The sequence below is a fragment of the Triticum aestivum genome, chromosome 1B, assembly GCF_018294505.1.
Source record: "Triticum aestivum cultivar Chinese Spring chromosome 1B, IWGSC CS RefSeq v2.1, whole genome shotgun sequence".
Classification (NCBI taxonomy): domain Eukaryota; kingdom Viridiplantae; phylum Streptophyta; class Magnoliopsida; order Poales; family Poaceae; genus Triticum; species Triticum aestivum.
In genome coordinates, this window is record NC_057795.1 from 420,071,412 (window position 1) to 420,098,790 (window position 27,379).

At 45.6% G+C, this 27,379-nt stretch overlaps 2 protein-coding genes and 1 non-coding gene across 4 annotated transcripts; 1 reads left to right on the plus strand and 2 right to left on the minus strand.

The window, feature by feature from the left end:
• Positions 1-10,620: 10,620 nt before the first annotated feature.
• On the minus strand, positions 10,621-13,313 carry LOC123128267 (peptide methionine sulfoxide reductase A4, chloroplastic). Its single transcript, XM_044548236.1, has 2 exons — positions 12,653-13,313; positions 10,621-11,139 (listed from the first exon to the last, which is right to left on the minus strand). The coding sequence occupies exons 1-2, from the start codon at positions 13,190-13,192 to the stop codon at positions 10,888-10,890; spliced, it is 792 nt and encodes a 263-aa protein (XP_044404171.1). The 5' UTR covers positions 13,193-13,313; the 3' UTR covers positions 10,621-10,887.
• TRNAS-GCU (transfer RNA serine (anticodon GCU)) lies at positions 12,334-12,415 on the plus strand. Its single transcript has one exon. It is a non-coding gene; the product is annotated as a tRNA-Ser (tRNA).
• A 919-nt stretch (positions 13,314-14,232) lies between the features above and the next one.
• LOC123128256 (probable serine/threonine-protein kinase cdc7) lies at positions 14,233-19,944 on the minus strand. 2 transcript variants are annotated; one of them, XM_044548224.1, is made up of 15 exons: positions 19,411-19,944; positions 19,253-19,317; positions 17,723-18,625; positions 17,482-17,548; positions 17,336-17,398; positions 17,116-17,179; positions 16,940-17,033; positions 16,764-16,847; positions 16,567-16,662; positions 16,428-16,455; positions 15,299-15,778; positions 15,148-15,209; positions 14,964-15,073; positions 14,794-14,881; positions 14,233-14,714 (listed from the first exon to the last, which is right to left on the minus strand). In XM_044548224.1, exons 1-15 carry the CDS (start codon positions 19,817-19,819, stop codon positions 14,418-14,420), a joined length of 2,910 nt encoding a protein of 969 aa, XP_044404159.1. In that variant the 5' UTR covers positions 19,820-19,944; the 3' UTR covers positions 14,233-14,417. The 2 variants fall into 2 exon arrangements, with proteins under 2 accessions (XP_044404159.1, XP_044404167.1); XM_044548232.1 differs by having other exon boundaries at positions 16,573-16,662; positions 19,411-19,941.
• Between the last annotated feature and the right edge of the window lie 7,435 nt (positions 19,945-27,379).

A 27,379-nucleotide genomic window follows, 5' to 3' on the forward strand; every position in this document is an offset into this window, starting at 1 on the left:
CCCCTTCCCTGGTCTATACCCTGGTCAGCCCCGACCGAAACCCTAACCCACTCGCCCCACTCCCCCCCCCCCCCCCGTTGCTCATTCCCCTCCCCTCTCGTGATCCAGATCGGGATCGACCTGATCTCGCCGCCTGACGCCGCCCCGCCGTTCGCCGGACCTCCCCGTCGGACTGCCCGTCCTCGACTCTCCCTCGTCGGCTCCGTCGCCCGCCACCTCGTACTCCCATCTCCCTCTCCCTCGACGGATCTGCTCGCGCACGATGACGCCGTCCCCATCGCCGGAGCATGCCGCCATCAAGCTCTTCCCGAGTACGCTATTGCACGCCTACAGGGCCCGGTGAGCGCGCCCTCGATCCCCATTTCGCCCCCGTCTCTTTGCCGTTCGCCACACCATGCACGTCGCTGCGCGTCCGCGGCCATGTGCCCGTGCCACTTTCGTCGTGCCTGCCAGCTCCACGCCACCTTCCCGCGCCCAAGGTCGTCGTGGCCGTGTTTTGCCCGCGCCCGTGCCTGCCCCTTGCTCACCGCCTCGCCATCCGCCGCCCGTGTTGGCCCCGACCGTTGTCCCGTTCTGCACTGCTGCTGAAGCCGAAGGCCACCGTTGCTCGCCCTGCCCGGCCACCGCTCCCCGCGCCCACCTCCGCAACCGATTGCTGCCCCGCGCCCCAGCACCACCCCGCAGTGGCCTTGCCACTGCCGCCTCCGGCGGCTAGCCTCGTTGCGCCTGTGGCCGGCGCCCCCTGTCAATCTGGGCGTATGCCCAATCGGGCTGGGCACCAGCGCCCGTTAACGCGCGACCCACTATGGCCCTCTGGGCCACTGCCAAACGGGGCCGACGCCCCAGAACCTTTTATAGAAAAAAGGAAGGAAAGGAATTAAAACAAATAAATAATAATTAAAATATCAATTAATTATTAATTAAAGAATTAATTAACTTAATTAATCTTGTTTAATTAACCTAATTAACTGTTGTTATTTAACTAAACAGTCAATGACAGCTTGGACCCACACGTCAGTTTGACCTAGTTAACACCTTGTTGACTGCTGACGTCATGATGACGTAGCTCGGATGGAAAATAAATTCTAAAAATGATTAAATCTTTTATAATTAATATAAAATAAACCGTAGCTCGGATGGAAAAATTTTGTACATGAAAGTTGCTCAGAACGACGAGACGAATCCTGATACGCAACCCGTTCGTCCGCCCCGCGTCCTTAGCATAGTGAATCTGCAACATTTCACCTCCGGTTTTTCTGTCCGAAAACGCGAAACACCGGGGATACTTTTCTGAATGTTTCCCCCCTTCGCCAGTATCACCTACTACCGCGTTAGGGCACATCTAACACCGCTCATTATCATGTCATGCATCGTCATGCTTATGTTTGCATTGTATTTACTGTTTCTTCCCCTTCTTCTTTCCGGTAGACTATGAGACCGACGCTGCTGCTGCCCAGTTCGACTACGGAGTTGACGACCCCGTCCTTGCCAGAGCAACCAGGCAAGCCCCCCTCCCCTTGATCACCAGATATCGCCTATTCTTCTCTCTACTGCTTGCATTAGAGTAGTATAGCATGTTACTATTTCGATTGATCCTATTTTGTTGCATAGCCTGTCATTGTTGCTACAGTTGTTGATACCTTACCCGCAATCATAAATGCTTAGTATAGGATGCTAGTTTATCATCATTGGCCCTACATTCTTGTCAGTCTGCCTTGCTATACTATCGGGCCGTGATCACTCGGGAGGTGATCATGGGTATATACAATACATACCTACATACTATACAGATGGTGACTAAAGTCGGGTTGGCTCGTTGAGTACCCGCAAGTGATTCCGATGTGGGGCTGAAAGGACAGGTGGCTCCATCCCGGTAGAGGTGGGCCTGGGTTCCCGACGGCCCCTGACTGTTACTATGTGGCGGAGCGACGGGGCAGGTTGAGACCACCTAGGAGAGAGGTGGGCCAGGCCCTGGTCGGCGTCCGTGGTTACTTCAAAATAACACGCTTAACGAGATCTTGGTATTTGATCTGAGTCTGGCCACCGACCTATACGCACTAACCAACTACGCGGGAACAGTTATGGGCACTCGACGTCGTGGTATCAGCCGAAGCCTTCTAGACGTCAGTGACTGAGCGGCGCGCGCCGGATTGGACTGGAACGCCTACTCTTGTATTAGGGGGGCTAGGTCTGCTTCCGGCCGCCCACGCAACATGCAGGTGTGCAATGGGCGATGGGCCCAGACCCCTGCGCCATAGGAGTTAGACCGGCGTGCTGACCTCTCTGTTAGGCCTAGGTGGGGCTGCGACGTGTTGATCTTCCGAGGCCGGGCATGACCCAGGAAAGTGTGTCCGGCCAAATGAGATCGAGCGTGTTGGGTTATGTGGTGCACCCCTGCAGGGAAGTTTATCTATTTGAATAGTCGTGTCCCTCGGTAAAAGGACGAGCCGGAGTTGTACCTTGACCTTATGACAACTAGAACTGGATACTTAATAAAACACACCCAGGCAAGTTCCAGAGACAACCCGGTGGTCGCTTTCCCACAGGGCGACGAGGGGAGGATCGCCGGGTAGGATTATGCTATGTGATGCTACTTGGAGGACTGCAATCTACTCTTTTCTACATGCTGCAAGACAGAGGCTGCCAGAAGCGTAGTCCTCGATAGGACTAGCTATCCCCCTCTTATTCTGGCATTCTGCAGTTCAGTCCACCGATATTGCCTTTTTACACATATACCCATGCATATGTAGTTTAGATCATTGCTTGCGAGTACTTTGGATGAGTACTCACGGTTGCTTTTCTCCCCTTTTTTCCCCTTTCCTTTCTACCTGGTTGTCGCAACCAGATGCTGGAGCCCAGGAGCTAGATGCCACTGTTGACGACGACTCCTACTACACCGGAGGTGCCTACTACTACGTGCAGGCCGCTGACGACGACCAGGAGTAGTTTAGGAGGATCCCAGGCAGGAGGTCTGCGCCTCTTTCGATCTGTATCCCAGTTTGTGCTAGCCTTCTTAAAGCAAACTTGTTTAACTTATGTCTGTACTCAGATATTGTTGCTTCCGCTGACTCGTCTATGATCGAGCACTTGTATTCGAGTCCTCGAGGCCCCTGGCTTGTATTATGATGCGTGTATGACTTATTTTATTTTAGAGATGTGTTGTGATATCTTCCCGTGAGTCCCTGATCTTGATCGTACACGTTTGCATGTATGATTGAATCGGGGGCGTCACAAGTTGGTATTAGAGCCGACTGCCTGTAGGAATCCCCTTCCACACTCCTTGGCCGAAGTTGAGTCTAGTCGATGAAAATTGTTTTACTAACATGGCTGCGTGGCCCATGGGCCCATGTCGCCATTGGGTGGTATTAGGATCTTTTATTCCTCGACTATACTCTGGGACTCTAATCTCTCTTCTATTCGGGTTAAATGGTTTTGCTAACTCTAACTCTAGGTTCTCGTAAATACTTTCTCCCGGAGAGCCCCTTCATTTCAGATGATGGCCTGCTTCACCAGAAGATTCCGAAGATACTCTTTGATATCCTCTCGAGACTTTGTGCCCACCACTTTTGCTATTCTCGACCATCGATAAATCCTTATGGATAACTACTTACACTTGTCATTCATACGTTCATCCCCCGTTGATCTTGTTATTGCAAGATACCCCAAAGTTTTATCTATTGTTCCGAGAATACTTTGTGCCTACTGCCTTGCAGTTCTTTGCCATATGAATACCCCTACAAATAAATCCTCGCACTTGTCGAGTATCCGCCCATCCCCAGTTGTTTATGTGTTTCACTAAGGTCTTTGAAATAATATTCGATCTTTCGAATATCCTTAGCATCTTATTGCTCATGAAATTCTTGCTTGCTTGCATTATGGTTAATCCCATAAGTATAGTAATCTTATTGGCAACCTTTGTCACTATAATTTTGAGTCCATTGATTCAATATGTTGTGAATGCTCGCCATCCTCAATCGGATCCTAGAATTCATCCTTTCGGCTCAGACGTCATCTCAAACATGAGCTGGATCTTGACCAATCAAATTGCCATCGATTGTACCCCTAAGGCTATTCAACTTATCCATCCCTAATCAGAGCATTGCTTTTAATCCCTTGTCTTGAAATTCATAATTCCTTTGCAATTGAGCTTTGAAGTAGTCAGTTGTTTCTACAAACTGATCACCTTGCATTCTCTCTTCATCTGGTTGAGTACCAATGCTCACATCAGCTCCGTTATGGACCGTCGGGTCCTTTGATGAATTATCATCCGACAATGTCCTTTGTATCCAAAAATCTCGAGAAGTTCTTCCTGATACATAATACCATTGGTAAATCGTATTCTTTGTTTTGGCCAACCATGCTTTGCTCTTGAGTTGGTGATATTTTCTCTTGAAGCTTGTGGTATAAGTTTCTAAGATGACCCGATGGGTTGAACCTATGCCTTCCTTAATCTATGTGAACCCGAAAGTTTTCCAAGGTTCATACTCCTCTGGTAATTCACCAGGTAGGTCCTTGCACTCAAATCATTTTTTTAGTAATGAATGAAAGGTTATGCATTGAAGAAGTGGGAGTCGACCTTGAACTTTGTGTTCATGCCCATGGACACGATGTAGATCTTATCATGGAATCTTCTCTTAAATTAATTATCCCCTTGGTATAAGTTCATCTTATATATGGGATTTGATCTTTTACAATCGTGGTTCCGGCCATATTGTTCTTCTTTGATCCCGTTTCTCAGACAAGTTAAATTACTGGTCTTCTGCACCTTATTTCACCTGTCAAGCATCTATTCTACTCTACCTTCGAGTATTACCCCCTGGTATCTCAAGGATATCAACCCATTGCACTTCCTCTTATGAATTTCTGATGAAGTAATACCTTTCCCCGTCATAGTCACTCCACGGGTTCTGGGTTGTCGTCAACCGAAAACACTAGGTTGTGAATCAAATCAACACTGAGATTCAGTACTCCCGGTACTTTGTTGTTGAGAATTTTAATACCCCATCACGTCATTCCTAGCCTGATTGGCTACATTATTATCGTGCTAATTTTAACTGTGCTACCTGGTCCTTCTTCCGGAGCACAATTTTTGATGATGAGCTAAGCTTATGTCAATTTTCCTCATCATATCATTTCGCCTTGAACAACAAGCTTGATTTCGAGTTTGTGTCGTACCCATGGTTCCAATAACCTTTTGCTTCATCATTCCTTTGGCTTGATGTCGTTGCTGATTGATTACATCTTCATGAAATCTCTCGACAAATGTGTCGTGATCTTCATCAACCTTATGAGCTCTTCCAGGATATCAATTGCCATCCTTGCCCTCGAAGAGTTGTGTTATCATCGGCCACTTTATTGCCTTCCCTCCAACACAAACTTGTTCGGGTTTTGTGTTATACCTTGAGTTCCTTGCTACCCAACATTGTTCTTCTTTACCTTGGATATTACCACCTTTTATGTCAAGAATGTCGTGGGAATTTCACCACCTCCTGAGAATTCTTGATACAAGTAATGCTTATCACCATCATCATTCCTTCTTGGACCTCTTGTTGTTCCTAACCAGAAAACCGACAATCGAACTATGACGTGCGACTTCAAAACTTCTAGCATCCCTATTACTTTGAAGTTAATGGTCGATATTTCATTCTTAGACCATTGGTTATCGGATCACCATTCTAACATTGATCATGCTACCTAAGCCCATATTTCAGGTGCACCTTTCAACCAATGTTTAACTGTGTATGTTTTCCTCCAGCATACCTCATTATATCATTTGATCTGACAAATGTTATCTCCTTGTTCACATAAGTGTGGAAATCCATCTTTTGAAAACCTCAATGAATTGTCGCTGAGTCAATCAGCCACCTCCTCACCTCTCCTTGATTTAATGATGAACTCTTGTTTCGGAACTCGCTTCCATAGTTCATTTCCCGAGAATCTTACATTATCATCTCATCAATTTGTGTTGCACCTTTTTTCTCAGGCATCCCAAGTCGTAGGTATCCTGACACCAATCAGATCCGAACCTCGGACATATATGATGGTTAGAAGATATTTCCAAGGGTTATAACATTGGTCTTTTTATGACCCAGAAAGGTGATGTCATGCCTAGCACACCTGGCCGTAGGACCTATTGTTATAGTTCCCTTCTTAACAAGGTTAGCGATTCTTCCATGAGGAAACCGTAAGACTCATTCTATAAGTTGTTCCTGATGGATTCTTTGTGCATCCAAATTCTGACCCTTACTTGATGGCCATGTCAATGCTATCTCGAAGCATGTCAGTGGTACTCAGATTTTCAACAAGAACATTTGAAGCCCAATGCTAAATGTTTCTTGCTCAATTATCCAAACACCATTGTATGGGTAATGTCATAAAATTTCTCTCCCCTTACCTAAAGGGTTTTCTACATTATATCTTGTCACGGATATCATGCTCTGCTTGTACTTGGGAAGGATATACCCCTGAAACATGTGTTTAAACATATTTTTCCTTTCCATTTTTTTGTTTAACCTTTCTTGTGATTTATATGATCCAAGCAGAAATATTTTCCTGCTTAAGTAAACACCTCGGTGTACAATTATGTCAGCAAGACCCTGTTACTATAATTAATGACATTCCGGTAGCCACCGATGGACGAGAACTTTGCCTATTGGCCCGCCTCGTTTCAACGAGCAAGAAAATGGTTCTCTTCGTCCCTCGCCGTTGGTATTGATGTTGTTGTCGACATAACTGATAGGCTATCCTCTGACATGCCTTGCTTACATGATCGTGTAAGACGTCATCGTCTTCCTACTTTTAACCCACATGGTGGGCCCATAACCCACAGTTCCACAGGATCGAAACCTGACTCTCCTGCACACCCCGGTTTCCCAAGTTATTCCTCGCGTGTGGCCTCGTACGTAATTCATGGGCCACCGTCCTAGTGATCTATTCTGGTAACAGACGCAATACTTAATCTCGTTGCTCTGGACCCCTATTGCACTTTGTTTCAGACATCGAACGATTGCCAATCCACTTGAAACTTCTCATGGTACCATCTTACCTTGCTCTCGATATCTTTAAGTTTTAACTCGAGAGTTACTTTTACCACATTCCCCGAGTTATAAACCAGATAGCCACCTTGTAGAGTTCCGTTCTTCCGAAGCTACCCCTTATCCTTTTCGTAAGTACGATGGAGTTTCCGAAGGATGTCGACCTTATCATGATGACCTCAGGCTGAGTTATGAAGACATCCGCGTTATGGATCGACCTCCTTGAGGAGAGCAACTAAGACCAAGAACATTCGCTAGAATTTCGTAACCAGAACCTTCCCCCTTATGCATCTTAAATCTCGGGATGAGATTTCTTGTAGTAGAGGATAATTGTGACACCCTGATAGTTAAGCTACAGTAAACCCCTGTTAAAGATGCCAGGTTATCGTAATTAAAAATTTGCTAAACCTCGCTCGTTTCAAAATTAGTTCACATATAAATTCAAATAACAAATCAAATTATAGTTCCATAAAATAGTGAATTAAAAATAATTAAATACATTCTAAAAATGATTAAATATTTTATAATTAATATAAAATAAACCGTAGCTCGGATGAAAAAACTTTGTATATGAAAGTTGCTCAGAACGACGAGACGATCTGGATATGCAACTCGTTCGTCCGCCACGCGTCCCTAGCATAGTGAACCTGCAACATTTCACCTTCGGTTCTTCTGTCCGAAAACGCGAAACACCGGGGATACTTTCCCGAATGTTTCCCCCCTTCGCCGGTATCACCTACTACCGCGTTAGGGCCCACCTAACACCGCTCATTATCATGTCATGCATCGTCATGCTTATGTGTGCATTGTATTTACTGTTTCTTCCCCCTCTTCTCTCCGGTAGACTACGAGACCGACGCTGCTGGTGCCCAGTTCGACTACGGAGTTGACGACCCCCTCCTTGCCAGAGCAACCAGGCAAGCCCCCCCCCCCCTTGATCACCAGATATCGCTTATTCTTCTCTCTACTGCTTGCACTAGAGTAGTATAGCATATTACTATTTCGATCGATCCTATTCTGTTGCATAGCCTGTCATTGTTGATACAGTTGTTGATACCTTACCCGCAATCCTAAATGCTTAGTATAGGATGCTAGTTTATCATAATTGGACCTACATTCTTGTCAGTCTGCCTTGCTATACTATCGGGCCGTGATCACTCGGGAGGTGATCACGGGTATATACAATACATACATACATACTATACAGATGGTGACTAAAGTCGGTTGGCTCGTTGAGTACCCACAAGTGATTCCGATGTGGGGGCTGAAAGGACAGGTGGCTCCATCCTGGTAGAGGTGGGCCTAGGTTCCCGATGGCCCCTGACTGTTACTATGTGGCGGAGCGACAAGGCAGGTTGAGACCACCTAGGAGAGAGGTGGGCCTGGCCCTGGTCGGCGTCCGCGGTTACTTCAAAATAACACGCTTAACGAGATCTTGGTATTTGATCTGAGTCTGGCCACCGACCTATACGCACTAACCAACTACGCGGGAACAGTTATGGGCACTTGACGTCGTGGTATCAGCCGAAGCCTTCTAGACGTCAGCGACTGAGCGGCGCGCGCCGGATTGGACTGGAACGCCTGCTCTTGTATTAGGGAGACTAGGTCTGCTTCTGGCCGCCCACACAACATGCAGGTGTGCAATGGGCGATGGGCCCAGACCCCTGTGCCATATGAGTTAGACCGGCGTGCTGACCTCTCTGTTAGGCCTAGGTAGGGCTGCGACATGTTGATCTTCCAAGGCCGGGCATGACCCAGGAAAGTGTGTCCTGCCAAATGGGATCGAGCGTGTTGGGTTATGTGGTGCACCCCTACAGGGAAGTTTATCTATTCGAATAGCCGTGTCCCTCGGTAAAAGGACGAGCCGGAGTTGTACCTTGACCTTATGACAACTAGAACTGGATACTTAATAGAACACACGCAGACAAGTTCTAGAGACAACCCTGTGGTCGCTTTCCCACAGGGCGACGAGGGGAGGATCGCCGGGTAGGATTATGCTATGCGATGCTACTTGGAGGACTGCAATCTACTCTCTTCTACATGCTGCAAGACGGAGGCTGCCAGAAGCGTAGTCCTCGATAGGACTAGCTATCCCCCTCTTATTCTGGCATTCTGCAGTTTAGTCCACCGATATTGCCTCTTTACACATATAACCATGCATATGTAGTTTAGATCCTTGTTTGCGAGTACTTTGGATGGGTACTCACGGTTGTTTTTCTCCCCTTTTTCCCCCTTTCCTTTTTAACTGGTTGTCGCAACCAGATGCTGGAGCCCAAGAGCCAGACGCCACCGTCGACGACGACTCCTACTACACCAGAGGTGCCTACTACTACGTGCAGGCCGCTAACGACGACCAGGAGTAGTTTAGGAGGATCCCAGGCAGGAGGTCTGCGCCTCTTTCGATCTGTATCTCAGTTTGTGCTAGCCTTCTTAAGGCAAACTTGTTTAACTTATGTCTATACTCAGATATTGTTGTTTACGCTGACTTGTCTATGATCGAGCACTTGTATTCGAGCCCTCGAGGCCCCTGGCTTGTATTATGATGCTTGTATGACTTATTTTATTTTAGAGTTGTGTTGTGATATCTTCCCGTGAGTCCCTGATCTTAATCGTACACGTTTGCATGTATGATTAGTGTACGATTGAATCGGGGGCATCACAGGTGGTGTCGGGCTTGTCGTGCGCGTCAGGTGCGCGCGGGACAGGCGGGACGCAGCGGATGTGTGGCGTGTGTGTGTATGTATGGCGTGATGGTACCGTCACGTTAGCTAGCCAGATGCATTGGCATTTCCGTTGCCGTCGAACGCGGTGTGCGCGTGGGAGCGCGTTGCGTGCGCATGGAGTTAGTTGATAGTTAGATCGTGGGCTCGTTCCCTGCATGCTAGGTCGTGTGGGTCATTCTGTTAGTGGCTAGCATGACAGGCCGGCTACGCATGCGTGAGTCTGCTACTTAAGAGTTGCACCATGTTTGCTTGACAGTGACAGGAGAATAGAAGTGAGAAAAGGCCGAGGTTGTGTGTGCGGCTCGCCACCAAAAACTATCTGCTTTTTTTTTTTTACATGATAATACGTGTCTCATTCATATCATAACGATCAAGTGTGTGGCTGCCTATGATACATGGTCAGGGGCTCCTCCGCTTGCGAAGTAAAATATATATATAAGATAATTAGGTAGGGTTCAGGCGTACACATCACTAGCTGGATAGAGTTTGGGCATTGCCAAAAATATGCCCATACCTTAACCATGTGGATCGAGTACCCACTGTAATATTGCCATCCTTTAGTTTTGAACAAACCGCGTTGTAACTACTCCCTCCGTCTTGAATTACTTGATGCGGAAATGGTTGTATCTCGACATATTTTTAGCTCTAAATACATCTATTTCTACCCATTTCACCCATCTACTCCCTCCGTTCGAAAATACTTGTATCAAAATAAATAAAAGGGAATGTATCTAGATGTATTTTAGTTCTAGATACATCTCTTTTTGTCCAGTTTGATGACTAGTATTTTCGGACGGAGGAAGTATGTGACAAGTAATTTGGGACAGAGGGTCTAACCAGGCCTGCTAACTCTGATAACATCATTTTCGTAATTAAAATGAACTTTATTACCCAGGCCATAATTTATCCTAAGGATGATGGCAATTCAACACTAAATTACAATGGTAATTCAACACTAATAAGGAATAATGGTAATAACTTTCTTCTCTCTTACAATCCTTTGTATGTAACAGCACAAGCTAGGAAAACTGTAGTGAAATTCGGCTGACATCCACCATTATTCAGGCAGCGTTCTCGACTATAACATTGCTGCTTGTGTGCTTCCATGCTGGTCAGGTCACCAGGCTCGTTCATCCGTAGCAGCGGATGGGGTCGTTGCAGCCCTTCTCCGTGGACTGTTTGAAGCCAAAGCGACCGCCCTTCGCAAGGTACTGCTGGTGGTACTCCTCCGCCTTGTAGAACCTCTTCGCGGGGAGGATCTCAGTGACTATCTTCCGGTTCTGAACCTTCTGCTGCTTCTCCATAGACTCGAGCGCCGCCTTCTCCTGCTCTGATGTGTAGTAGTAGATCCCTGACCTGTACTGGGTTCCGACGTCGCCCCCCTGCATGTACATATTTCAGAAATGTATATGATCAGAAACACAAGTAATGAACCTTTAAGAAAAGGAACTGACGTGAACTGACGTGTCGCCGTTTGTTGGAACAGGGCCTCTTTGATTAGCAGAAGTCCAAAAACGCAGGAATAGAAAAAAAACATACGCTGTAATGTCATACCCATTTGAATCCTACAGGATTTTGGTTTGTTTGATAGCATCACAGTAAAAACAAAGGACTCTTACCAAGAGGTTTGTGAGTGGATGCTAAAATTCCTATGGAAGTACAAAGGAATCATCAGGAAAAATTCCTAGGATTCAACCCTATGAATCAAACGACCAACTTAGGAAAAATCCTAAGGATTCCAATGCTCTAAAATTCCTATGAAAATCCTTTGAACCAAAGAATCCTTAGGAAACAAATCCTAGGAATCAACCCTAGGAATCAAACCACCAACGTACGAAAAATCATGAGGATTCCAATCCTCTAAAATTCCTATGAAAATCCTTTGAATCAAAGAGGCCCTGAGAAATGGGCTTATACAAATGTGCAGAAGCAAGTTCCATTGCTCGCAATCAAATGAGCTTCGGGGTAATATTCAGAGATTCAAGTAAGTTCACATCAGAGGTTCAAAAGGCTACGAGCTAGTTTGAAATATCACTTAATAAAGGGCACCAACAGGCATAATGACTGATCAGTCAAGGTATCAGATTCCATACAGTTAGTAAAATTCTTCATACCAAATGGATTCTGCAGCTGAGTCTTACAGCCAAGATTACCACCACTCTCGTGACACTGATTAGCTTAACGCAAAACTGCACAAATGACAATACCACTGTGGTACTAACCGCTAAAGAGTGTTTAGCTAAGTAGTTCCTCTGAAAATTAGTCAGGAACACTGCTAGTGTCCGATGCTATGCCTATTCCGCTCAAAATGTAAAAGGTGGACAACAAGTTTGCAGACCTCTACTATACACACAATCGCAGACTGTACACATCAAATGCCCAAAGTGCTACTGCTCTCCGGGCGTGCTTGGCTCGCTGCCGGGTTCACGGATGTAGGCTTGTAACACAGGTGCACTGACACTATGTAAAAGATTGCCCAAATCCGTATAAAAATGACAAGGTTCGATAATGAGTTTGAGGTGTATGTTCTAGTTCACGTCTTGCTGTGTAGAACTGACGCCAGAAAGAACGCAAACGTCGCTTTGGCCGAGTGGTTAAGGCGTGTGCCTGCTAAGTACATGGGGTTTCCCCGCGAGAGTTCGAATCTCTCAGGCGACGACTTTTTTTTATTTGTCAATTTTGCAATAATTTGTTTCTGTTCTAATAATGAAATAATTCAGCAATTATATTCCCAAAAATTCTAAAGATATTTTCTCAGTAATAAATTCGTAATGTCCAGAAAAAATTTCGCCAATCCTGAAGTCCATATCCTCACACTCTAAGCCACAGAAAAGGAATCAAAAAGCAAAATTGAGGGGATCAGCAATCAGGCTGTGTGGCCGAGTGGCGACGGACCTGGCGATTGGGCGTGGTCGGGTCGTGGCGCGCCCAGAAGGTTTCGAGGAGGTCGTCGTACTTGCAGGCGGCGGGGTCGTACTGGACGCGAACGACCTCGTTGTGGCCGGTGGCGCCGGTGCAGACGTCCTCGTAGGTGGGGTCGTGGAAGGCGCCCTGGCTGTAGCCGACCTCGGTGCGGGTGACCCCGGGCACGCGCTGGAACACCAGCTCCACGCCCCAGAAGCAGCCGGCCCCGAACTGCGCGAACTCGCTCCCGGGCGCCGGCTTGTCCTCGTCGGGCCCCTGCGCCAGCGCCGCGGACGCCTCCGACGCGCGCGGGCTTCCCCCGCCGCCCAGCCCCAGCTTCCCGAGCCAGCTCATCGCCGCGAACCCGCCGCTGGTGGTGGTTCCCGGCGCCGCGGTTTGGGTGGGGGCGAGGAAACGACGGCTGCGGGACGAGGAGGAGGGGGTGGGACGGAGGGCGGCGGCGCCGAGGCGGGAGGCGAGGCGGAGGGGGGAGGAGGAGAGGGAGGCGGGTGAGGTGAGGAGGGGAGGCATCGAGGCTTTCCCTTGCCTTGCCTTTTGTGGCGGCGTGGCCCAGATGCTTCGTCGGCTCAGTCAGTCCCGGTTGCGTTTGCGTTGCGTCGCTTTGGCTGGTTGGTTGCTGCTCTTTTCTTTTCTCCACGTCCTCCCTCCCTCGCTGCCTTGTTGATGATGGAGTCCTGCTTGTCGGGCCGGGTTCGCTCGCGGGTTTCATCACCCGTTAAATCGTAATCGTAGCACTTTTACTACCGCCTGTTTCAGAACACACGCAAAATTTGCGCTCACTTCCACCACGATAAAAGGGTGAATTTCGCTGCACACGACGCTGTAAAAGTCATCGTCGGGTTGCAGCACATCACATCACATCATATGTGCTCGCTACTGTTGGTCAAAAACATCACCTTCGGTCATAAAACAACACCCGGACAGCGATGAGTCCGATTTCAGTCACTGTCTACTGGATATGAAATCTGCAGGCTCCATGGATGATGAAAGAATCAAAATTGAAGGCGAGTGGCGAACCGTCGAGAGTTTTGACCGGGTACGCGCAAGCAGTTTCGTCCGGGGCTGGATAAGAAGATGAGAGGATCATGCGATGCGGGTATGCGAAGGCGTTGTAGGACACGTAGTCAGTGAGGAAATAGAAGCTTTTTTTTTGCGAAAAGTGAGGAAATAGAAGCTGAAACCTGCAATCTTGTACTACACCGCTGGTGGTGGTGGATTGGATGACAGGGCAAGCCTTGCCTGTGATCAGATGAGGCTCCACGTATGCTGTGTCATGCCACGCGAAGACACTTGTGCGCTACGTATTTCTGAGGAAATTCTGTGTGTTTGTACTTTTCTATATTCAAGAACGAGAAGACTTTTTTCTCATACCGGAAGCACCGGTTGCATCTTTGAACCCTGTAACGACCACCGGTCAACAAAACCACGCATCCTAAGCTCTTTGTTACTAGGCACACCGAGAAAATGTGTTTCAAGCATGTAAATTTCACAGAAATCGGTTGAATTTCCATAGTAACACGAGGAACTTCATACGTGAATCAGGCAACACGTCATAATAACAACCTTGTCAGCACACGGGAACATTAGATTGTTACATTTTTTAAGTACAGCATTTACAGCAGTAATAAACAGATAAACAAGCTATTGGCACACAGCCACACACGACACGTCAGTTACCAGTTTCAGCTTAAGCTTACTCAGGTCAAAACAGGTCAAGTAAGGTCTGAAACGAGTGCTACAACTCGTTGGCGTTAACCATGGCATCTCGAGGCAAGCAGGGAGGAGGGTGAGAAGCTGATGCTGACCTAATCCTAAGCGCGTTCTTCTTGAGGCTTTCACGGCACGGAGCCAAGAACTCGTGTGACAGAGCATCCTCCGATGTGATCCTGCACCTGGGGTTTACCGCCAGGCACTTGTCGACCAGATCGAACAGCGAGTCTGGGACCTGCTCGAGGAGCTCCGGCCTGCGGGCGTTGGCCATGCACCACTCCCTGAGATCCACCGACTGAAGCAATTTGACATCAAATAGCTCCTGGAGGACAAAGGCAGGGTGACTGATTCAGTGATCAGTTCATAGGGTGTCAATGTGTCGATCGGTTGACTTTGCGTACCTGTGGGTAGGAAGATTCGCAATTGTGCAGTTTTGCTACTTCCCATAATTCTTCGTTGCCTCTGATCTTCGCTATTTCTTTCATGTTCCTGTTGTTCAACATATGCCACCAGGTTAGCGTGCTCTTTAACTCAGGGAAGCAAAGCTTTGAAAATGAGCCAGCTAACTCACTGTTCAGGATCTCCGCCGAAAGGTGCCTTGCCGATTATGAAGTACAGGAGTGTCACCCCAGCCGACCAGACATCAACTTTGCAACTCTGATGAGAAGATCTCAAAAGAACCTGAAGGAAAAAACAGCCATTCAATATGTGACACCTCAAAGCCGAAAAACTCTCAGGTAGGAACTACATCAAACCTCTGGAGCTCGGAATCCTTTAGTTCCAACACATGGACCTTCTCTTCGCTGCTTTCCATTTCCTGCAAGAACCAATTAGTTAGATCACTCAACACCTGAGGTCACTGGATTCAATGTACAAGGTCTAACACTGTTCAATGGAAAAGCATACCTTTGCTGTTAATCGTCCCAGAACCAGGAACAGCATTACCATCACAACGCAGGGGCATTGGAGTAAGTACAAATAACTTCCGATCCACACTACCCACAGGAGCAGCAACCCTCTTCCTATGGGAAACTGGAGCTGCCGGTATATTTTGTTTGGGACTGTCCATTGCCTCCTGCAAGAAGCTCATTAATTCCTTCCGCCCTCTGTAAGGCATTGGCTGCTTTAACCTGTCTAATGGTGTTTTCACGCTTGTAGGATCCTTGGCCGAGGTTACACCAGATCCATCAGCAGGTTGGCTACCATGCCTACTTTTATTGTCAACCCTAGGATCACTGCCCACAGGGATTTTATTTGATCTTTTCCTCTTGGGCCCAAGAGGTTGTTTTGAGTCGGTTGCTGCTTCTTTGGCATGAATCACTAGAGAAGATTTCAACGAAGATTGAGATGCGGTATCCTTCCCACATGACATTGTCTCAGATTTACCTGATCAACAAAAGTCATATCTCAGTCTGCAGTCACACACGACATATAACAATTTAAACAACTACAAATTCATTGAATAAGAATTCATGTAATCCTACCTAGGTAACAAAAACTTCTAATGAATCAGAGACTGACACCACTACACTGACTTATTCTTTGTTGAATCTTTTTGTTGGCCCTGTTTCATAGTGATTTCTAACAACGATTAGCAAAGGTGGCATGAAGCGGAACTTTTTATTCTCTTTCGAGACCATGGTGAAAATCTTCTCATGACACCTTTCAAACTCATATTTTTTAAGTAGCTTTTCACTCAGGTATCTTGTGCCATCATTTGGTTGCTCAAGCTAATGACTTTTCAGAACCATTGCCAGGAGAATGCTTTTTGGACAAAAATACAGTGACACGGCTTAATGATTCTAATTTTGGACAACTACTGGAGATGTTTGTGTTTCATTTGATTCAATTTTTTTAACGACAAACAAGTATATCCCAAAGTGAAAAAGGTTCAAAGCACTGTAGCATGGAGGAAAATGTTGTGAAATATAATACATTTGGTGTGGAGAATCCTAAATAGGGATGAGCAAAAGCAATCAATGGTTTAAGTGCACCACAAAATAAACAGTAATTCAATATTAGAAGGTGAACTTACTGCTTTTCAAGAACTTATGGTGAACATCCTGCATGGAATTTCAGGGGGGGGGGGGGGGGGGGGGGCACAATAGCAAAAATGGCATTAGCATCTACTGCAGGAAAGAAGCATCAAAGAAACGAGGGCAAGCAATACACGCACTAACACTTGCTAAGTTGAAGTCAACAAGATATCCCTTTGTCTGGTCACGAGAGAAGAGGAAGTTTCCAGGTTTCACATCTCTATGCACTATTCCCTGGGAGCAGAAATATCAGGTACTCAGGATTAGCTGGGGGTTAATCCTAGCGGCACGCAGAACTCAACAGTTAATGAAGGTAACATGCAATCAAACCGAACCTGCTTATGCAAGCTTGAAAGAGCTTTGAACAGACAATACCCATACCACTGCAACTCAAAGACATTTATTTCTCTTTTGAGAATCTGCAAAGATAAGAGAAAATACTTAACAAAATATGAATACATATCGAAAGTTGGTAGGACAAATAACATTCATGGCCACCAATTTTTTTAACCTCTGGTCTGTCATGCTTAACATGTTCTAGAATAAAGCAGTCTAGTTCACCACTCCTAAAACAGCCTTCATATCTAATCACAAAACTCTTGCCTCTGCAGAAGAAAAACACGGTAAATCTGCTGTGTTATTTTGGGGACAAGATAAGGAATTTAGGGCAGCAGCATTTTTTAGTACCCAAATCGTTCCAACATCTTTCGTTCATTGTCAACATGATGTGAATGCGCTTTCTCACGAGGACCTGGCAGTAGAAACATACAAGTTAATTCCCTTTCTCATACAAAAACATCACAGAAAAAATATAGAAACATGAATGAACTATCAAAACTACAGCCAATACATTTAACGAACTTTGTATACAAATATGTACATATGACAAGTGGACTGATGTTCGCACATTTTATGGCAAATACTTTTCCATCTGTGCTTCTCCGAGCCCTATAAACGATCCCATAACCTCCTGAGCAAATAAACAATATGACATATTAGTTAACATTCAGCAAAACTATCCCAGTTCCAACAGAAATGTATAGGGCCTCTCACCTGACCCTTCCTCCTCTTCCACGACAAAATCCTTGAAGCTAGGCAGTGGTTTTGGCTCTGCATGGCCCTGCAACACAATAGATGGACATAACTTAATAAAAAGATCAGATGAATAGAACAAGACTTATGCTATTTACAGCTATAAAAAATTACTAATGCATTCGACCCTAAGAATATAGAAAGGAGGAAGGAGCTAAAAAATAGTAACTGCAATGTCAACATAATGCAAGACAAAAATAACCTTTTGAGCATTTTCTGCAAGTTGATCCTTATCTTCTTTGGGCAGGGCATCATTTTTCTTGCGCTTCTCCCGTTGCTTCACCATCTTTCTGTCTTGCTCCTTCTTCGGAAAAATGGTACCCACTTTCTTATGTAGCTGCTCTCTGTCCTTTAGGTTTGTGCTATCGATATTTTCAGCAACAACGTTCAACTTTCCATTGTTGATACAATCATGGCTCGTCGCTTCTAGCGGCAATGCTGCCGGGTCAACTTTTGTGCCCAGAGATGGTTGACATGAGCTTTTGTTCACTTCATGAATCGGTTCCTGTAGTAGAGGTTCTGCTTTGGTGCATGTAGCAGACTGGAAAACACCAGTATTAGCATCCTGACCACAAGATGGGATCTCCTCACCCTGTCCAGCATTTGGGCTGTCATTTTGTACAGCTGCTTGGTCAGGCACCACACTGGTTCTTACTATACTGTCTACTAACTGTGTATCACAATTGAGAGATGGACTGCATGGTCTTGTGTGAAAAAGATTTAGATCCTCATCAAGCCATATTTTTGTATCTCCAACTAAAGGCACCTCCACTATCATAGGAAGGGGGCTTGGCTTCTTTTCCAGATCCTCACTATCCTCTACTCGGCAATTGTAATATGAAAGTGCTCCTTCCAGTTCACCAATCCTACTAATTTCATTAACTACTGCATGGATGTTCTCTGATTTCTCAGCGCAGATGGAAGGAATATCACTAAATGGACGAACGGACAACTCCTTCCATGTCAGTGTAGATGCCATGTTCCCAAGAAGATTGTCGTTGCTGACTCCAAGAGACTGATTAAGTTTAGGTTGAAGACAAGGTGTACCAATTTTAGCAATGTTGGAAACTAGAGGAAGCCTATCTTGCATAACCTCCAGGTGTACCTGACCAAGATATGACAACAAACAGGAGTAAAATAAAAGCTATTGTATGTCACTGCTATGGATTGCAAAAGCTTACTCCCTCCTTCCATCTATATAGGGCGTAATGAGATTTTTAAGACCGCCTTTGACTATTGACAAGATTAATAGTACATGACATGCACAATGTGAAAATTATATCATTGAAAGAACCTTTCACAGACGAATTTAACAGTGTGCTTTGTGTAAGTTGCATGTCATATATTATTGCTCTAATATTTGGTCAAAGTTAGCATCGAAAAACGCATTAGGCCCTATATAGATGGAAGGAGGGAGTACATGCATAGAACGCCAAAAAATGCATAAGAAACTTTACATTTGCCTGTGATAAGCAATCCCCCCCCCCAACACACACTCACAGTGCAGCCGTACAGTGCTGTCCATTGTGTAACAGTGAGGTTCTGTAAACTGTACTGCTATTTTCTACAACTGGACTTCGCTCAGAATTCGACACAAATTGATTTCAAATACCAGCTAAGCCAACTACATATGCAAGCAAATGAAATGGGTCGTGGAGGTACTGCACTTCAGTATTTTCTTAACTTGGGTGATTCTTAGAAGAACATGAGCAGTGAAGAAGAAAAATCGTACCTCTCCAGCAGCAACTGAGGAACAACTTGGCACAATCGGCTGCTGCTGCTCGGGTTCTACCAAATCTGCACAAAATTGGCCCAGACGGGAGTTCAGCAACACTGACCAGTAGCTCTAGAGAAACCATCGCCCAGTACAAATCTGCAAATGGGACCAACCTGCATCGGCCCCCATCAGGAGGCGCCTCTTCACGCCGAAGCGGTCCGCGTCGGGAGCCTTCCGCTTGCGCTCATACCTAATCGGTATCTCCGCGCACCAGCTCCTCAAGTCGGAGGGCCTCAGCCTCGCCCTCGGGACCGCCGGCACATCCCACCCCAGGAACCTCAGAAACGCCACGACGGCCGTTCCGGAAACAGTCACCGTGCCGCCGGAGAAGCGGAGCGGCGATCCGGGGGCATGGCACAGCCGCTCGACGTGCTGCGGCGTCATGGCGCCCGCCGGCGACGACGACGCCACGGCGGCGAGCTCGGCGGCGGCGGCGGGGCGGCCCATGCGGAGGAGCACGGTGAGGACGTGCCACGCGAGCTCCGTGTCCCACGAGCCCGCGCCGGCGGCGGCGGGATCCATCGGAGGGGAGGGGAGGCGAGGCGCTCGGATCTGCGGCTCTAGGATCCGGAGGAGGAAGGCAAGGAATTCCCCGCAGGGTTTGGGTGGGAGGGAACCTGGCTTCGAATCCTGCGGTGGTAGTGAAGAGATGTGGGTGGTTTTTTCCATTCGGTCCTCCGAGTTGCTGGTCTTTGCGGGACGGGCCCGGGCGGGGGGCGGGAAAATTTCGTTGGCGAGCGGAGTTTTGGTGAGCGGTGGATCTGGGAGCCGCCGATTCCCGCCTTTTTTTCCCGTCTCGGGCCTGTAACTGCTACGGCCCACGCAGCAAGTGTACACAGAAATAGGAGCTCGTGCGTGCTCGTACACACAGTCTTTTTTTTTTGAGCTGCACACACAGGCACGGTCTCTTTTTGACTTGTATATCAACACGCCAACGCAGCAACTGTATGGACACGCTGGCGCACTTGGCCCAAAGTCTTCTTTTTTGGAGAAAAGTGGGGCCAGAGGATAGCAACAGCTTTATTTCTTCCGTGGAGAAAGAAAAGGCGATCTCGCCGGCCACTAGAAGAGCTTCTTCCGTCACGATGGGGGTCGTCGGATCCAGTTTTAGATCTTTCTCCGAGGAGGCACCGATCCTATGGTTGAGAATGGATTTGGAAACGAGACTATTCAAGTAAGGATGGTGTGGCGGCGGTGGCATCCTCAAACTCCGCCGTTGTGACGGTGTTTGCTCCAACGTCGGCGTGGAGCTTGGCAGGTAGTCTAGGAGTGGATGTTGATTATCGTCTCCATCGGCGGCATCTCGAAGATGGTAGATCATGTGTTGGTTTTGTGGTTCATGACTGGCAAGTACGGTTTACCCCTCTAACGTTTTAGTTGTGCGGGGTGCTAGATCTAGAGTTCAGTGACGTGTCTGGGGTGTTGCCCTGACTCCAGTCGTTCAACGGTAATGGCTTCGCCTTTGGTGAGCCACATTGAAGGTCCGCAAAGCTGCATATCGGATATGGAGCCGCGTTGAGCTCGCGTGAGGTGGTGATCCATCATTTTTTTTCTTCGGTGGTTGTGGTGGTGGCGCTGGAGGCAGATGATGGGCGTTGGTGGCAAGCTTCCGGGATTCTTCGGTCTTTGTTGTAAATTTCCTTCTTGAGTGGTGTTTCTTGTGCAAAGACTAGTGTTTTGTTGTCTTTTTAATTGTGTCATGTCGGTGTCTACGTGGCTTGTACTATTATCTTTATGATATAACTGAGACACGTATTACCTGCAAAAAAAAGTGGGCCCAAACTCTCTATATTTGACCTAGAATTGGTTGGTTGTTCTAAAGAGAGAGAGAGAGCTGGTTGGTATGTCGTGGCATGGGGTGGGACAATTTCCAGTTAATTCAACAGGGGACGGGAATGTTTGGAAATTATCTTGTCCCCCGAGGTGTTTTTTATCTAGTGCATGTTGCATGTAACTCTTATATCGTGTTTTGCTCGCCAATAGACAATCGAGAGCTTTGCTTTAGTTCCCACATTGTACAAATGGTCCCGAGGATACAGAGCATTTGTGTTTCAATCGGAATGCCAAGGATGTATGGATTATGTGATTTAAAAGGCTTATGATGTGGACCATACTGGCGTAGCAGTCCTTGAGTCTCTATTCCATTTTCTTGATCAAGACAAACTTTATTTTATAAAGAGAGTTCCCTCTTTGATTTTCATTACTATAAACCATAATGTCTTTATTACAACTACCATGACCACCTAACATGAAATTAAAAAGGACCAAACTACAATGTATGATCTAGGGGCACAAAGTAGGAGTACTTCCAACAAGCACACAAAGATCACATTGAGGAAACATCGGTTAGATAAAACCCAACAACTAACAAACTCCATAAAACCTTGGGAGTCTACAAGCAATCTCCATGGAATGACTAACTAAAGCGACACACTTAAAGGAGAGTTTTTAAGAGTCAACACTACATAAACAATACCAAAAGTAAGCCATCCGCAAAGAAAGTCTCCAACAACAACATAGAGCAAGGAGTAAGGCTTCACCATCATCTGACCATGATTTTATTGGCCCCAGCCCTCCATCCACTCGCTGCTTAGAAGACGTCACTTGCTATCAGCTCAACCATTCTTATGACCCACTTCATGGTTCCTTGTCTATATAAGTTTATTTGCAAGAGTTCTAATCATGCAACTATTTAATCATCAAGTTTATGAGAATACAACGACCAGACACCTTATTATTTTTTTAAACAATGCCATTTCTTAATTTCCATATAGTCTAGAAGATTACAGAAACACTCACCGTAACCAGTTTTTTTCTATCTCATTAAATGTTGCAATGCAATGATTAGATAAAAATATATATCATCAGGTATATCATGAAGGTTAGAAGCACATTTCATAATGTTCCAAAGCAGTCTTGAAACAGAGCAAAAAACAAGTGGTTAAATGGATTCATATTTCCCAAAGTAGGGCCACTTTTTATCCCCAGTCCATCATCTTCTAATCAAGTTATCCTTGGTCAAAGTGACATCCCTAAGAACTATTCACATAGATTCCATGACTCTAGGTGGCAGTTTAGCTTTCCAAAGGAAAATGTGTGGGTGTTTTATCCCCTTCTCTAACAAGATTCTATAATATGATTTTAAATACCAAACCCTACTATTAGTTAGTGTCTAACTGGTATAACATTTTTGATCAATCAAGACCACACCGACACAAACTTGTCAAATGTGGTTCCATAAATCCAAAGAATCTCCAAACAAAGTCCTTCTAAGTTGTACTTGGCTAAGTACTTCAGAAAAATATGCTATATAATCTTGGGAATTGTTTTTAAGAGGTTTATCTCATGCCAACCAGTTTGGCCAAAATCTCACATTTTCACCATTGCCCAAAATAAACTAACACAATGAGAAGAAGTGTTCTTTGTGTTTCAAGATCAGACCAGAACTATGAATCACCTTGTTTAGATTTTATCCGAGGCAAGCATTCCCCTCTTTGATATGCATTGAGAAGGCTAGTTTTCCATAACTCCTCGGTATCAAATTACTTCCACCACCACTTGCATAAGAGGGCTTTATTCACCGAAAGCCAACTTTTGTATTCCCAACCCTCCTGAACCTTTAGGTTTACACACCTTGAGCCATTATACTATATGGTTTTTTTTTCTTATTAGCTTCTTCCCGCCTCAATAGTCTAGCTCTAAAAAATCCATCCTCCCATTTACTCCAACTGGTAAACTGTTGGGAAACATAGTAGAAAACAAAAAAATTGCCCTACAATCACCCAGGAATAATATGAAGATGCATATAGAGTTAGGATCAACGATCGTCACCGACTCCGGGAGTGCAACGGAAGTAGACGAGTCGGTATAGATTGTACTTGCAGTCCCTTGAACATCGATGACGACCCCGTGAACCGCCTTCGAACGACCCCTCGAATAGAAGACCAAAAACACGGCATCTCTACTTGGTTGCAAGCATACGGTCTTCACGATCCGGCAGCGCTTCACCGTACAGAGCTAAAAGTCGCCTGAAAGTGCAACTATCCCTAGGTGGTTCTGGTAATTCCTAACAACATATAGCTCATTGAGCTAATGCTATTTCAAGATAAATATTTCAGGAAAGCTCAATGATTGGCATGGCATGGATGAGAAAAGTGGATCCCTCAAAATGCTAAGGACAAAAGGATTGGCTCAAGCTCAAAGCTCAAGACTCTACATTTTCTATTTTAGTGATCCAAGATCACATTGAGTCTACAGGAAAAGCCAATACTATCAAGGAGGGATTAGGTGTTGCTTAATGACTTTCTTGCTCAAAGTGCTTAGTGATATGCTCCAAAGCCCTCAACTACTTTCTCACATCCACATATGACCTAAACCAAAAGTCAAACTCGGCCCCACCGATTCTTTCTATCTGGCACCACCGAGTTCAGATGTCATAGCCATTGCCACAAACCCTAGGCAAATCGGTCTCACCGATAGGGATCTCGGTCTCACCGAGATGGGATTGTAATCTCTCTGTTTCCCTTCGTAACGTTCCGGTCCTACCGAGATGAGCGATCGGTCCCATTGAGATTGCAATGTAAACTCTCTGTTTCCCTTTCGTAACATTTCGGTCTCACCGAAATGAGCGAACTGGTCCCACTGAGTTTACCTGACCAACTCTCTGGTTAGCTTATTACCAAAATCGGTCCCACCAGTTTGAGTAATCGGTCTCACCGAGATTACGTCATGCCCTAACCCTAACCATATCGTTCCTACCGAGTTGCATGTCGGTCCCACCGAAAATCCTAACGGTCACTAGGTTTGCTGCATCGGTCCGACCGAGTCTCTCAATTCGGTCCCACCGAGATTGGCAAGTTGTGTGTAACGGCTGGATTTTGTGTGGAGGCTATATATACCCCTCTACCTCCTCTTCATTCGTGGAGAGAGCCATCAGAACGAACCTACACTTCCAACTTACATTTTCTGAGAGAGAACCACCTACACTTGTGTTGAGGCTAAGATATTCCATTCCTACCATATGAATCTTGATCTCTAGACTTCCCCAAGTTGCTTTCCACTCAAATCTTCTTTCCACCAAATCCAAATCCTGTGAGAGAGAGTTGAGTGTTGGGGAGACTATCATTTGAAGCACAAGAGCAAGGAGTTCATCATCAACACACCATTTGTTACTTCTTGGAGAGTGGTGTCTCCTAGATTGGCTAGGTGTCACTTGGGAGCCTCCGACAAGATTGTGGAGTTGAACCAAGGAGTTTGTAAGGGCAAGGAGATTGCCTACTTCGTGAAGATCTATCGCTAGTGAGGCAAGTCCTTCGTGGGTGATGGCCATGGTGGGATAGACAAGGTTGCTTCTTCGTGGACCCTTCTTGGGTGGAGCCCTCCGTGGACTCGCGTAGCCATTACCCTTCATGGGTTGAAGTCTCCATCAACGTGGATGTACGATAGCACCACCTATCAGAACCACGACAAAAACATCCGTGTCTCCAATTGCGTTTGAATTCTCCAAACCCTTCCATTTACATTATTGCAAGTTGCATGCTTTACTTTCCGCTGCTCATATACTCTTTGCATGCTTGCTTGAATCGTATTAAGATTGCTTGACTTGTCCTAAATTGCTAAAATCTGTCAAGAACTAAAATTGGGAAAAGTATAAGTTTTTATTTGGTCAAGTAGTCTAATCCCCCCCCCTCTAGACATACTTTCGATCCTACAAGTGGTATCAGAGCTTTGGTATCCATTTGCTTTGATTTCCATAGCTTTTGGTGGTCATAGCCTTGGTTTCACAACCCAGGAGAGTATGGCGTCTAGTGAGGGAAACTACCACCGTAGAGGTCCTTACTTTGATGGTACTAATTTTGCTAGTTGGAAGCATAAGATGAAAATGCATATTCTTGGACATAACCCCGTCGTTTGGGCTATTGTGTGTATTGGATTGCAAGGTGAATTCTTTGATGGGAGAGAACCGAACCATGAAGCTAGCGCGGATGAGTTGAAGATGCTGCAATACAACGCTCAAGCTTGTGATATCCTCTTCAACGGATTGTGCCCCGAAGAATTCAACAAAATCAGCCGTCTTGAGAATGAAAAGGAAATTTGGGATACTTTGATTGATATGCATGAAGGTACCAACTCCGTCAAGGAATCCAAGTTGGATGTGCTTCAAAGTCAACTTGACAAGTTCAAGATGAAGGATGGTGAAGGTGTCGCTAAAATGTACTCTAGGCTTGCACTCATTACAAATGAGATTGCCGGCTTAGGAAGTGAAGAGATGACCGACAAACTCATCATCAAGAAGATCCTAAGAGCATTGGATGGAAAATATGATACCGTGTGCACATTGATCCATATGATGCCCAATTACAAGAATCTCAAGCCAACGGAGGTCATTGGAAGAATTGTTGCTCATGAGATGTCACTCAGGAATAAGGAGGAGCTCCACAACAAGTCAAGTGGTGCTTACAAAGCCTCATGTGAAGCTCCCACATCATCAAGTGAGAAACAAACCTTCAATGAAGAATTGAACCTAATGGTGAAGAACTTCATCAAGTTCTACAAGAGCAGAAGCAAAGAGAGAAGCTCCAAGTCAAGGTACTACAATGACAAAAGATCTTCTAGTCGAGAGCGTAATTGCTACAATTGTGGAAGACGCGGACACTATTACAATGAGTGTATGGCTCCCTACAAAAGAAGAGAAGAATCACCTAAGAGGATAAGTAGAAGAGAAGAATCACCACCAAGAGAGAGAGGGAGTAGAGATGATCGTTAAGAATGAAGAACATCCCGGAGAAGCAAGGATTCGGAAAGGAAGGACAAGTCATCAAGGAGCTACACAAAACGAAGACATCAAGCTCATGTTGGTGAATGGGTATCCGGCTCTGACTCCGACCATCACTTCGAGAGAAGCTATCACTCCGACTCAGAACATACTCAAGATGAAGATGTTGCCGGTCTAGCACTTGTGTCAACCAACTCCTACGACATATTTGATTCACCAAATGAAGGACTTGGAAGATGCTTCATGGCTAAAGGCCCAAAGGTAACACACCCCGAGTATGTTGATTTCAATAGTGATGAAGATGAATTGTTAGGTGATGATGATTTACTTATTGACAACTCTAGTGATGAATACTATGATGAAACGTCAATTAATCATGCTAATCAAGATGAAATGAATGACAATGATAAGGAGAAGATTGAGCTCCTAACTAAAGAACTAAACACTCTTAAGTTAGCTCATGAAACTATCTTAGGGGATCATCGAGGACTTTTAAGGACTCATGAGAAGTTACGCTTTGAAAAACTCAACCTTGAGCAAGAGCATGAGTTCTTAAAGGCAATCAATGATGATCTTCGCAAGAAAAGTTCTTCTTACATTGCCAAGCATTTACTCTTATCTACTTACATGCCTCAAGTCAAGTCTAGTAACAAGAACAAGAAGGATTCTTCCTCTAGTAGTAACACTAATCATGTTAAATCCAATGTTGTTGCTTCTAGAAGTTCTCTTGATTCCACTAATGATTTTCTTAGCCAAGTTACACTTGAGCAAGAAAATAGCTTATTGAAGGGAATTATAGAGAAAGGTGTTTACAAGAGCCTTGCCGGGAGTAAGCAATTCGAGAAAATTGTACGCAAGCAAGGAAGGCACCGAAAGAACCAAGGTGTTGGTTTTGAACGAAAGTTCAATGCCAATGGAGTTGAGTGGGAAGAAGATCAATACCCCAAGACGAAGTTTGTTCCTCAACAAGAGAAGTATGATCCTACTTCCTTCAAAGGGACACAAGCTCAAGATGATCTTCCACCACAAGATCACAAGCAAAAAGGCAAGGATAAGCTTCAAGAGGAGATTGACGCATTTGAAGAAGCTCCCAAGGCCTTGGTCAAGTGGGTTCCAAAGACTACATAAAGTTCTACTTCATAAAGTACGACTACAACTCCAAGGATTCCCATCAAGATGATGTGGATCCCGAAGAAGAAGAACTAGAGAGTTCTTGAGGGTGACTCCGCCAACATACTTCACTCTTATAATTTTGGCAAGGACAAGTGCAATCAACTTCCACATCTTGCACTAGTTCATGGAGTCAC

Excerpts from the sequence above, each read along its gene's own strand:
- LOC123128267 (XM_044548236.1), bottom strand. The coding sequence starts at position 13,192 with ATGCCTCCCCTCCTCACCTCACCCGCCTCCCTCTCCTCCTCCCCCCTC. Across the intron at positions 11,140-12,652 it reads CGACCACGCCCAATCGCCAG|GGGGGCGACGTCGGAACCCA; the intron begins GTCCGTCGCCAC and ends ATGTACATGCAG.
- LOC123128256 (XM_044548224.1), bottom strand. The coding sequence starts at position 19,819 with ATGGATCCCGCCGCCGCCGGCGCGGGCTCGTGGGACACGGAGCTCGCG. Across the intron at positions 17,399-17,481 it reads GGAAGAGGAGGAAGGGTCAG|GAGGTTATGGGATCGTTTAT; the intron begins GTGAGAGGCCCT and ends TTATTTGCTCAG. Across the intron at positions 14,882-14,963 it reads TTCGGCGGAGATCCTGAACA|GAACATGAAAGAAATAGCGA; the intron begins GTGAGTTAGCTG and ends GTTGAACAACAG.